This window comes from Apteryx rowi, unplaced genomic scaffold, assembly GCF_003343035.1.
Source record: "Apteryx rowi isolate R43461 unplaced genomic scaffold, aptRow1 scaffold_254, whole genome shotgun sequence".
Lineage (NCBI taxonomy): Eukaryota > Metazoa > Chordata > Aves > Apterygiformes > Apterygidae > Apteryx > Apteryx rowi.
The window spans coordinates 28,571-40,211 of NW_020448908.1; the positions used below are offsets into that span (position 1 = coordinate 28,571).

Genomic DNA, 11,641 nt, shown 5'->3' on the forward strand with positions numbered 1-11,641 from the left:
CCCTGCTGGAACGAGTCTCCTGACTCGCTGCTGTTTCCTTTGTCCCCAGCATTTCTCACACCCCAGTGTGGGATACAGGACCACACTTAACTCACCGAATGCCCAGCACCAGCTTTCCTTCACATGCAAATGTCTAATCTGAAACTTCCCTCCTCGCTCCACAGCAAATGCCCCCCTCATTCCCAACCTCTTGCCTTCTTGCCATCTTATGGCCTGGACTTCAAATCCCAACCCCGGCCGTACACATCTGGGAAATGATGCCCTTCGGTTCCCTTTGCTTTGGTTCCCTCCAAGCAACTGGTTAAACCAGGAGAAAGGTCAGAGATTGCTGCAACACCAGAGCCCTAAACGCAGCTCAGAGCTCAGGCAGGAGCTGGGGACATCCCTGCCCACGCAGCAGCATTCCCTGGGCCTGCAGTTCCTGAAGGAGCTGCAGAGCAGGGAGAGAAGCATCCATGAACAGCCTGGAAAACAGAGCTTGTAAAATCCCCAGTGCAAAGCAGGGAACCCCTCCAAACACAGACAAAGCAGCTCCCAGCAACCAACAGCCATCACCAAGCATTACCTCTGGATTATGCTGTTGGGCAAACTTACGGCTGGAGCCTTGTCCTCGCAGGGCGGCTGCAGGCCGGCAAATGGCACCAGAGCATCTGCCGGGACTCCTCTCGGGTGGGCAGACCCCTCGTAATCCCTCGGCAGCCTCACATCTCATCTCCTCCTGTCGAGCAAACGCCGCAGGTCGTGCTACTCACTGGGCATCCCCATGGAAAGGGTAGGAGTCACAGACTGGAGYGAATTCAGGCGACAGCGTTATGCTTTATTTTTTTATTTGTGTTGTATTTACACAGGAAAGGAATTCCATATTCCCTCAGTGTTATTACTCTAGATAAGAAAAAAAAATCACTTCTGTAGGTAGAAAATAGTCCTGCAGTTGTACTGAGACATGAAAGTGTTGCTCGGATGGTTTCCTGGGTTGTGTCAGAATAAGAAGGCCAGCGCAGTCTGCAAGCTCTGCCTTCCCTGTGCCAAGTTATCTCACCCTGCTCTTTGCACTAAGGCAGGTCCAGAAYATCCTCCCTAACAAAACCAGTGACGGTCTTAGTAGCCCCACTCATCAAGCAGTCAGAGAGCCAACTCTATCGCTTCCTTCCCCCTCCCACCCAATTTAATTTGTTCCTCCTGTYATGCTTGCAGAGAGAGAAATCCTGTCCCTCCTCCAGAGACTACAGAGTTAACGACTTTCCTTTAGCAAACCTTGTTTAAATCCAGCCGCTTATCTTTCTGCATTGCTCTTTCTAGCAAGGGAGATAAGAAGCCCCTGTTAGAGGGGAGCTTTACCATATTCAGAAGATCAGCGAAGCAGAAAGCAGGCGACAGAAYGGCTGGCTGCAGATCAAGAGTCTCAAAGGAGGTTTCCAGCTGCAAAGCACATTGTTACTCTGACACAAGACAGAATGCATCTGTCTTAACACCTCCAAGTCCCACTTGTGTTGGACCCCAGTACATTTCAATATGGAGCAGGAAAGATTTGGCCAACCAAAAACCCCGCCAATAACAAGCAGTCCCCTCTATCTGCCACGCTCTTCCGGCTGAAACACCCTGCCCAGCGCTGGCCTTGGGGTCACAGCTCGTCACGGGGCGTTTTTGCTACAATCATGAGTTTGGACAGTTCAGAACGGAACTTGCCTTCCTTGTGAGACACTAGAAAGAGAGAAACACGCAAAGGATAAACAGATGGTAAAGCATGAGCAAACAGCCCTGCTGGTTCCTTTCCAGGATGAAAAAGCCAGTATGTCGGGCCTTGCACTTCCTTCTATGMAAAGCACTAGTATGTTGTGATAAGCCCATTCTTTCCCCTTGCTAATTAACATTTACACTGGAACACGACCTGCAAAATCCTGCTGTCCACCATGGATCAAAAGCACTACACCCCTGACTCAGTGACACCCAGCATCCTCCTACGTCCTGTCACCTATCTGCACCAGTTCTAAGCTCTCGTCTCCTGGTAGATAACCAGGCTTGTTTCCCACACCAGCCCCCTTTTCACACACTTCTCTTGGTCACAGACCTGTTGTTTCGGTGACTTCAAATTCTTCCTGTTTTAAGGGGACGTCACTTTGTCCACCCACTGCAGCTTTAGACTGAAATGGGAAGGAAGAAGGTTTTAAGCGGTTGAGGCAAGTCAAGAAACAAACAAAAAAACAGGTCTCAAAAAAGAAAGACTTTGCGTTTTAATAAGGTAGAGTGAAAGGATTAAATCAGCCAAGGAACCTGTAAGGAGAATCTCTAGCTATTTTTCCATTTCCTATTAAATCATGAACTTGTATCCTTCAGACAACTGAAAGCTTCATCACTGAAGACAGTGGGAAATGGAAGAACAAGGGCTTTGAATAGAACAGGCAAAAGGATCAGCAGAGGTTTTATTTACTTTGTCACATGCAATTTGCTGAGATAGACCAAGACTCCCCGTGCCCTGCGCACCCCGGTGGGATGGTGTCTGTTGGAGTCACTGACACCGGCAAAGCCAGCAGCCAGCCGATGGCTTTGAGGAAGCAGAAATGAAACGGTGCAGGAGGGCCTGACTGCATCCGCTCTCCTGACCGCCACCACACTCCAGTTCAGGGCATGGTGGAGCCCATTTTATTGGACTAATCCAATTCACATTTTCTAGCCGTCCTCCCGCACACCCACTTCCAAATGATCAGCTGGGACTTACATAAGCCATGGCATACTCTATCTTGGCTCCTTTCACTTCAGCTTTAAACTGGGTGAAGAAGAGATAAGACTTTCCTTGGGGCCTGAAACAAGAGAGCAAAGTCTTTGACACTGAAAGCAGGAAAAAGTTACACGGGAGGGGAGGATGTGGGCAAGGCTCAGGCACAGGGGCTAAAGCCGGTTGTTGGCTCTCCAGGCCACAAGTGTTGGAGCCATCCTTCTCTGACCTCTCAGTGAGGGGACGAGTCAAACATTTTCTTCTAGTCCCYGCTGTTGACTGGATGGGCTTTGGCAGGGCAGAAAGGATGGAGGTGTAGATGAGCTGCAGGGGTTCGCAGGATTCCCCGCTTGCCCCCTCCACAGGCACCTCTGGCTCTCTTGCAGCTCCATCTAGCGTGGAAGCTGGCGGGGGGGTTGTTCCCCACAGCATTCAAAAACCACTGCCCGGCTGAAGAGCCCACCCAGAGTCACAGCAGCTCTAGCGAGAGGGAAGCACTCGTGCGCTCTCCCCAGCTAGGCAAACCCAGCTAGGACGCGCCACTCCAGCCGCCGCTGCYGCTGGCAAGGTGCGGTGGCTCACGGCCCATGGCTCAGATCCCATCTAGCCTGTCGCTGCGTTTGCCTCAGAGAGGTTAGGGTTAAACAACGCACCTCCAGACAGAGCAGGAAAAGAGCAGGTTGTCTTCGCTGACTCCAATATTCATCTGCCATTGCTGTGGAGGGGAAAGGCCCAAAGAGTTAATTYGGGTAAGAGCTTCCCACTCATGTGCGCCCCCCAACACGAAGCACCTTCCTCCCCAAACAGCTGCAGGCGTCACAAGTTTCCACCACTGCAATTACTCCTGGGGAAGCAGCTCATTAGAAGGAACAGGACTGAATCAGAGGCAGAAACTTACAGTAGTATTATTATGTTGTGGCAAGGGTGTTATTGTAAAGGACAGGGGTGGAGAAAGCTTGAGAACATTTGAAAGTCTCCTGCCAAATGGTGACTTATTAAAATAACACAACAAAATTACAACACAGTTGCTGCTGGCCCCTTTTATCTCGTATTGCACAAAGCACAGGGCTGGCTGCCTCCCTTCCACAATTTCATTAGTACAGTTACAGAGAAGAGTCAAAGTCTCGTTCCCTTTTATAATAAAGAAAAAGGACCTGATGCTAGATAGAGGACTTGCATGAAAGAAAGTACGAATTCCTCTGTGTGCACAGCACCTACTGCAACAGCAACCTGAGCTGCAAACACCTTCAAGCCTCGTAAAGAACAGARGAGTTACTCTTACAAGGCCCTTCCTAGCAACGGGGCTATAAAATATTGCTCGCTTTGTTCTCCAAAGGAGGCATCCAAGCCAGAGATTGGTTAAGCCTTACAAATGTCACGGCCTTGCAAACCACAGCATCATTGCAACACACAAAGGACACTTCCTTTCAAGGAGCAAAAATCCAACAAGTTACTTTTATAAACATGCAATGTTGGAAACTGTTGCAACCATCCTTCCTTTCAGCTCCCAGTTCCTGGAGTCAGCCGGTCACAAAAGTAACAGCTTCCTCCCTGGAGAAAAATAAGTTTTTTTGTCCCTTTAATTATACAAAAACCCTATAAATGTTGAGCCCCACCGATCCCAAAAACTATCATTTTAAGCTTTTGGAGTTTTAGGCACAAAAAGTTTTTTTCCTTGGTTTTTGAGCTTTTTTGATGCTACTACAATATTAAGACTAGTTTCTCTGCAGGAATTACTGTATCTGAGAACAGGAATGTCTTACAACATCACTTGCACTCAAATTTAATAACCTTAACACCTCCACAGCAGCCAAGCTCACYGGCCACAACTAAATCTGGAAAACAACTGATAACGACAAAATAATGACCCATTTTAGCAGAACAAGGCTTGTGGCAGAATAGCAGTCTATCTTTGGAGCATGTAAGTCYTTCTTAGCTACTATTATTATCAACAGACACTTCCTGAATAGCTTCTTATTCTGTGCAGCCTTAGAGACTGAGCTTAAGGGAAACATCTGAAGGTTTGCCTAACTCACCTCGTTTGTTCCTCCCTGAGCAGAGTATGTGAATGTGCAGGTGTAATCTCCCTGGAAAAAGAGAAGAAAAATATGAGCAATCACACTCCAACAGGAGAGTCCTTGCGACCAGCTATTTGCTGGGTATCTGCAGTTCCCTTGGCAATGCAAAAGGCACGTGAGATCTGTGCACACTGGAGAGAATCCCTGGGGCCGTGGGCAAGGTGCAGCCCTTGGCGGTCTCGCCCCACGGGAGAAGCGAGGCGAAGTCCGAGACATCCGTGTCTGCGCACAGCAAGGGCCAGAGCTCAGCAGCCTGCAGGCCCTGATCCCCTTCCCCTTAGGACCCTTTTYCTTTGGGGACCCTCTTCCTCATGGCACCCCCTTTCCTTGAGACCCCTTTTCCATTGATAACCCCTCACTCTGCTGGGGAATCTCCTCCCTTTGGAGATCCCCCAGGGGACCCTCTTCTCCTTAGGGACCCCTTGCTACTTGGGGACCCCAGTCCCTCACTTTGGGGCCCCATTCTCCTTGGGGACCTCCTTCCTTGGAGACACCCCCCCCCCTCCTTGGGGACCCCATTCCCCGTGGGGCACCTCCTTGCAGGGAGACCCTGCTTCCTGGGGAACCCTCTCCCCGAGGCGCCTCCCTCCCTCTCTCCTTGGGGACCTTCTCTCTTTGGAGACCCCCTTCCCCTGCCGAGGCCGAGGCCCCGCTGCGGCCTAGGCCCCCCCGCAGCCGGCCCCTAGCAACCAGCCCTAGCAACCAGCCTGGACCCCCCCCCACAACCCACCGCCCTGTCCCGCCTTCCCTCGCCAGCAGCCAACCGCCGTGGCGGGAGGCGGGAGCGACGTGGCTCCCAGCCAATCAGGGGGAGGCGCGTATCCTCTCCTTTCTCTCTTTCCCTCCTCGCCTCTCACCAGGCTCCGGGAGAAGGAATGGACCATCCCGCCGGGCCGCACGTCGAAGTCGGTCGTGCTCGGTCCCTCCTCAGCCCGGGCAACCAGGCACAGGAGGACAGCGGGCACGACCCCGGCCCAGAGCCTCCGGCCACCCATTCCGCTGGGCGCCGCCATCTTGGAAAGGAAGCCTGGGCTACGGCGGGCGGGAGGGGTCAATTCGGGCCGCGGCCGCTCAGGCGGGCGCCCGGGCGGCCATCTTGGGTGTGGGCAGAGAGCGCGGGCGAGTTCACCCGCGGGGGGCCCGCTCCCGGCTCAGCCCTCCAGGGGGATGGGGCGGGGGACACGGGGACCTTGGGGGCAGGAGACCATGGGGACAAGTAGCCTTGGGGACAGGGGACCATGGGGACACTGGGACTAGGGTCTATGGGGACAAGGGTCCATGGGGACAAGTGGCCTTGGGGGCAGGGGACCATTAGGACAGGGGGCCATGGGGACAAGGGAATGTGGGGACAGGGATCACTGGGACAAGGGGCYGTGGGGACAGTGGCTGCCACCCAGCCAGAGCCTCTGGGGTCACAACACAGGCTGTGCTGGCAGATGTGCCCCACTGCAGGCTGGGGCCAGCTGTGGCACATTTCGGGGAGCCCCCATGGCCATGGGGCTGCCATGGGTGATGGCCCGCGACCCTGCGGCACCATGGGCAGACGGGGCTGGGGCGTTCAGGAGGCCCCTCGTGCCCTGGCCTTGCACCCACTCGCCCTCCTGGGCTGCACACGCTAAATCCCCCAAATCGTTCAAGGGGGAGAAAAAGCAGGTTTAGGGAACAAGATTCACCAGATCGCCTTTTCCAGAGGCTGGGGCTCCTGCCCAGCCAGCCAGCGGCTCCAGGGAGGTCTGGCTGCTCCCCAAGGCTGGGCAGTTACTCAGCTCGGGCTTTAAGCACTGAAATCAATCATCCAAATATTCCCAATCCTGCTGTCAAAATGCTTGATTCACGGGATACCGTGGAGTCTGGGGAGAGGAGGGAACGGAGCCGAGGCCATGGAGCGGCTCCAGTGAACCTCCGGGGCTTCAGCATGAAGGACACCAGGCAGGTCTGGTGCTGTGCTGGAAGGCAAATTGCCAAAATAGCCTCAGGGAGGCTCCGGACGGTGCTGGGAAATTGAAAAATGGGTGGAGGAGGTGGGAGAGGGAAGGAGCATGTGCTTTGATAACTCAGAGAGGTTTTAAGGATAAACCAGAGAGGTTTTGCACTGGAGTAACTGCTTTCCATCTCCACACATGACTTCTGGACTCTATTGGTGTTGTATTTCCCACTTTTTGCTTGTTATACAGGTTTAATTTGGTCAAGATGTATTTTTTAAATAACTCAGCTCGCTGGGGGTGTTTGCACAGCCCTGGGGAGGCCACGGGTTCAGGTCAGGCAGAACCGGCGGAGAGCTGCACTCACGGCCAGAACATCCAGCCTTCCTACCRCCGGCCTTTGGGATTTAGCTGGAAGGAAGAGGGGCCGCTGGTCTGCAGGAGGGGAAAGGGACTGCCAAGCTCGGAGGCAAGGTGCGGAGAAAGCCGTCCTCATGGAGCATTGCGTGAAAGGAGCTTGCCTTTCACGCCAGGAAAAGCAATAGCTGTATTAGCAATGCTCCAGCTGCCACGTCGCGCTCTGCTCAGTTTGCGGGCGCACAGAGCAATCAGCCACGCAAGAAAAGCCTCTTCCAACGGAAAACCGCTCCCGGGTGAATGCCGAAGCGCGGCAAGGACTATTGCAGCCCCCGGCCCGGGAAGCACCGGGGGGGAAGCGGGGCCGCGGCGCTCACAGGACAGGAAAGCTGGCCTGGTTGGCCACTCCGCAGTGATTGTCCACTCCTTTGAGCAGGCGGATGTAGCCCCGCTCGCCCCACACCTCCGACCAGCTGCAGGAAGAGACGGAGAATGAGCACATCTGACCCGGCCCCGCGCTCGGCGGAGGAAACGGCACCYGAGGCGGCGGGGGGCCCCGAACGTCGCGGGCTGCATCCAGGGACGCTGCAAGCACCTGCGTCCCCTCTGGGGACCGCTCGGACCTTGCAGCTGAGACCCGGGAGGGGACAGGCAGGAYGCACGTGGGGGGAAGCGCCCTCGGCCCCTACCTGTTCTTTAAGATCCAGTAGGCGACGCTCTGCCCGTTCTGCTGGCTYGTGCCGTAGCCCACGGCCAGCATGGCGTGGTTCACCCGCTGGCTGCAAAACGCGCTGCTGAAGATGCCTGGGGAGAGCAGAGCCAGGGTGAGCCGGGTACCCCCCCTTGCTCCACCTCCGGGCGCGTGCGGGGCGGCTGGTCACTCCACCCCGGGCATTGCCGAAGGGGCAACTCCACCGCTCAACAGCCCGTCAGCCCCAAACGGGGCAGCCCCGCGAGGCCCCTGCCTCAGTTTACCCATCGGCACCCCGCCGCGGCGGAGCGCCCCACGGTACCCGACTCGTAGAAGTGGAAGTGGAAGCTGCTGGCGTCCACCGCCACGGACACGGGGCCCACRGCCGCCACCGCCTGCTCCAGAGCCGCCTCGCTGCCCGGCGCCACCAGCCGGACGGCAGAGCAGTTGGCGGCCCGGTCCCGGGGGTCGTAGCGGCAGCTGGAGGCGTCCTGAGAGGAGGGAGAGAGCAGATCAGCCGGGCAGCGGGACCAGCCGCTCCCGCGGGGCCCCCGCTGCCCCCTTACCGTGCCCAGGTAGGGGTAGACGTGCTCCGAGTTCAAGCCGCCGTTGTCGTGCACGTACTGGAAAGCCCGGGTGACGTAGCCRCCGCCGCAGCCCTCGTTGCCCAGCTTTCGGGAGCAGTCGATGAGGTTCTGCTCGCTCAGCACCACCAGCTTCCGCGTGCGGTTGAAGACGAGGCCTTCGAGGGCCCCCGTGGCGCTGAAGGCCCAGCACGACCCGCAGTGCCCCTGGGCGGGAGGGCGATGGCRCGGGCTGACGGCCCCGTCCCAGCCGCCCCCCCGCAGCGCCCGTCCCCTCGGCTCCAAAACCGCAAGGAACCGAGGAACGGAAGCGGCCGAGCGTCTAGATCACCCGGGAGAGTTTGAGGTTGTTTTTCTTTGCCACCTCGGAGGATGTTTCCTCCTGTTTCGGCTGCCCGGCCGGAGCCCCCCCCCGTGCCCACCTGGTTCTTCACGGGCGTCACGTAGCCCTTCGCCCGCCAGTCCACCTCCGCCGGCGTCCTCAGCGCCGCCGAAGCCCGGAAGAGCGGCCCCGGCCCCTGCTGCCGCCCCGGGGCGAAGCCGTTCAGGAGCTGGTTAAACTCCTCGTCCGTCTGCAAGCCGCCAAGAGAAAAACCTCGTGCGGGCGCCCGTGAGCGAGGCCGCGGCCCGGAGATCCCGGCCGGCAGCATCGCTGCCCCCCGGCCCAGTCGCGGCCCCAAGAGGTGGCTGAGCCCTGGGGGCCCCGGCGGCGCGGGATGGGGGTCCCCAGCCCCCCCGCTCAGGCTCGGGACGCGCCAATGGATACCAGGTCTCCGTAGTGGTTCATGCCCAGGCGGAAAGTGTGTCTGCCCTGCGCCTGCTCCCGGTTGTGCTCCTCGATGCGCCGCAGGTTCTTCTCCCAGACCTCCCTGCGGGCGGCCTCCACGTCCTGCCGGGGAGCACAGCAGCGGCGGGGTTGGATGTGGCGCCTGGGAATGCCGGAGGGATGCCGGACCCGGGGGGAGCCGCGGGCCGAAACCCCTCCGGAGCCAGCACCGGCGTCTCCCCTGATCCTGGGGACGCCGGGCATCGCCGCCACCCGCCTACCTCCGGGTACTCCTTCGCGTGGAGGCTCTTCCAGCCCCTCCAGGCCTCCTCCAGGGCGGAATCCAGCGCCGCGGCGCAGCCCAGCGCGGCCAGCAGCAGCCCCAGGGGCAGGGCCATGGTGCCCGGCTGCGGGAGGCGAGAGCGGCTGCGGAGCGGCYCCCRGRCCTGCAGAGCCCAAGGCGGCGGCGCTGCCATCAGCCGGGCCGGCAGCACGTCGCCTCTTTCCAAGCCCGGATTAAAAGCRAGGGGAAAAATGCAAACAAAGCGGCCCGAGACGGAGGGAGGCAGGAGACAGGTTTGCTCCTCCAGCTGTGCCGGCTTTYGCACGGACGTGCTCCTGTTTTGACAGGAGCTTTAGGAGGTCTTAGCTGTCCTTTTGGTGGTATTTAACTGTCCTTTTTAGGAGAGGAAAGAGCAGCGTCGAGAGAGACCGGAGCCCTGTCCTGCTCCCCCAGYGACAGGGCAAGGCACCCGCGTGCCGAAGGGCGGCGAGGATGGGGAACGGGCCCAGCCRCAGCGGCACAGCCGAGGTCTAGCGCTGCCCCGGGCCGGGCTGGAAGGACCCGCAACCTCGTCCYCCCCCGGCTCACAGCACAACACACCAGCCCTGCCGCTGGCTGCGGGGCTGGGATTACCGCGAGCAGCCCCTCCACCGAAAAAGCAGCCCGCGCCGGGGGGCGACRGGCAGCAAGCGCCACGACGGAAGCGTCGCATCTGTCCCGGCCCGAAGGCGGCTCGCGGGCTGCCCGCGCGTACGTGCTGCGCTGCAATCCCTCCGCGAGGATTTTCCAGTATCGGTTTACACCCTGCTTTTTGCAGCCGTACGCGCGGAGCCCTCCCTCCCCCGGCGCCGCCAGGGCTCCCGCGSCCGCCAGCCCCGCTCCAGCCATTTGTCTTCCTCGCATCCCTGCTGCCCAGACCGTGCAATTGCTGAGCAACTTCTGCTGCTCTGCAAAGCCCCGGAGCACATGGCAGGACCGCGACAACCCTCTCGGCAGCAGCAAAAGATCAAATGCCCAAGAGGCAGCTCGTCACCGGAGGGGCAGTTTCCCCTGACGCAGCTTCCAAAGCGCGAGAGCTGCTGTCGCACCTTTGCTCACGCCACGTGCTCCGGGAAGGGAGACGCCGGACAGTTTGGCCCCCCGAGCGCCTTGCAGGGCGAGGGTGGCTTTCCGAGCTCATTGTGTAGCTYGAGAGCTGGTTTTGTTTTAAAAATAAGTTACTGAAAACATCTGCTGTCCTCCACATCCGACTTCTAAAATAAAGCCCCAGCTGCGGGGGTTTCGTGGGAGAAATGCCTCCCAAGCCGCTCTCAGGCTCCGTCCCATTCTCGAGGAACAGTATTTTTATTCGGCTTCCCCAGCATCCGTTCCAATGTCCTCGGCTTCCTGCGGCCGTTAGCGCTCGCTCGCGCAGGAAATTAACTCAGCTTTCTGCTACAGCTGCAAATTCTCTCTATCCAAAAGAGAGACCTTGAACCTGGCTTAACCGAGCTTCATCCTCCAATTGCCTTTCCTCGCAGGACAGCTGGGTGGAGGCTTCCTACATCATTTGTATTTCAATCCCCAGCAAAGCCTGTTACATAGTGCAACAGCTCGGGATTGCAGGAGGTGATTTCCCAGTAAATGCCTCTCAGGATCTCAATACTCAAAGAAGAAAAACAGCTTTTTTTTTTTTTATGGCATCAAATAATCCTACAGCTTCAGCAGCAAGCTTGGAGGATCAAAGGAGCTGACAGATTTGTAAACTCTTCTAGACAAGGACCTTTTAAGAGCACGTTGCAGATACGTTAAGAACACTTGCTCTTTCGGGACAGGAAAAAGCAGTCAAGATTAAGGCTGAAAAGAAACAAACCCTGCAAAACAAAGCTCTTACCATCCACCGGCACCCACCCGACTCTAGAAGGCAGGGGAAAGGGCAGCAGCTCTTCTGCCTGCAAAGGAGATTGCAGTCTTCTCTCAAGGAAACTTCAGAGATGTGCAACTTCCTCCATTACGTCCCCTTCCGCTCCTCCGACCTCTAAGCTGTACCAGGAGTTACTCAACAGGGTGTGCGGTAGATGCTAAAACACGACTGCAATAGTCAGAGCAACTATTTGGGCGCACAGAAGAGAAGGGGGCAACAAGTACGCTCGCAGCCATGTTCAGAAAGCAAAGTGTCCCAGCTGTAAGGTGCTTTGCATTTAAAGCAGAAGCCTCCAGCTTGCATCCTCAAGGCATTTAACAGCAGTTTAATTAACACCTGACTCC

General features: G+C 57.3%; 2 protein-coding genes across 3 annotated transcripts; both read right to left on the reverse strand.

Annotated features, from left to right (window-relative positions):
- Positions 1-796: 796 nt before the first annotated feature.
- MYDGF (myeloid derived growth factor) lies at positions 797-5,826 on the reverse strand. The gene is made up of 6 exons (XM_026067161.1): positions 5,649-5,826; positions 4,750-4,800; positions 3,367-3,428; positions 2,717-2,798; positions 2,069-2,141; positions 797-1,701 (listed from the first exon to the last, which is right to left on the reverse strand). Exons 1-6 carry the CDS (start codon positions 5,802-5,804, stop codon positions 1,622-1,624), a joined length of 504 nt encoding a protein of 167 aa, XP_025922946.1. The 5' UTR covers positions 5,805-5,826; the 3' UTR covers positions 797-1,621.
- Positions 5,827-6,916: 1,090 nt separating this feature from the next.
- On the reverse strand, positions 6,917-11,407 carry LOC112966767 (cathepsin L1-like). 2 transcript variants are annotated; one of them, XM_026067193.1, is made up of 8 exons: positions 11,268-11,407; positions 9,393-9,518; positions 9,112-9,234; positions 8,768-8,917; positions 8,328-8,552; positions 8,084-8,252; positions 7,760-7,874; positions 6,917-7,543 (listed from the first exon to the last, which is right to left on the reverse strand). In XM_026067193.1, the coding sequence occupies exons 1-8, from the start codon at positions 11,268-11,270 to the stop codon at positions 7,444-7,446; spliced, it is 1,011 nt and encodes a 336-aa protein (XP_025922978.1). In that variant the 5' UTR covers positions 11,271-11,407; the 3' UTR covers positions 6,917-7,443. The 2 variants fall into 2 exon arrangements, with proteins under 2 accessions (XP_025922978.1, XP_025922977.1); XM_026067192.1 differs by lacking the exon at positions 11,268-11,407 and having other exon boundaries at positions 9,393-9,602.
- Between the last annotated feature and the right edge of the window lie 234 nt (positions 11,408-11,641).

Bases quoted from the DNA above. Each gene is read 5' to 3' on its own strand.
- MYDGF (XM_026067161.1), bottom strand. From the start codon at position 5,804: ATGGCGGCGCCCAGCGGAATGGGTGGCCGGAGGCTCTGGGCCGGGGTC. The intron at 3,429-4,749 runs GTGAGTTAGGCA...TCCCCTCCACAG, and splicing joins CTCAGGGAGGAACAAACGAG to CAATGGCAGATGAATATTGG. The intron at 1,702-2,068 runs GTCTGTGACCAA...CTCTCTTTCTAG, and splicing joins TGAAGTCACCGAAACAACAG to TGTCTCACAAGGAAGGCAAG.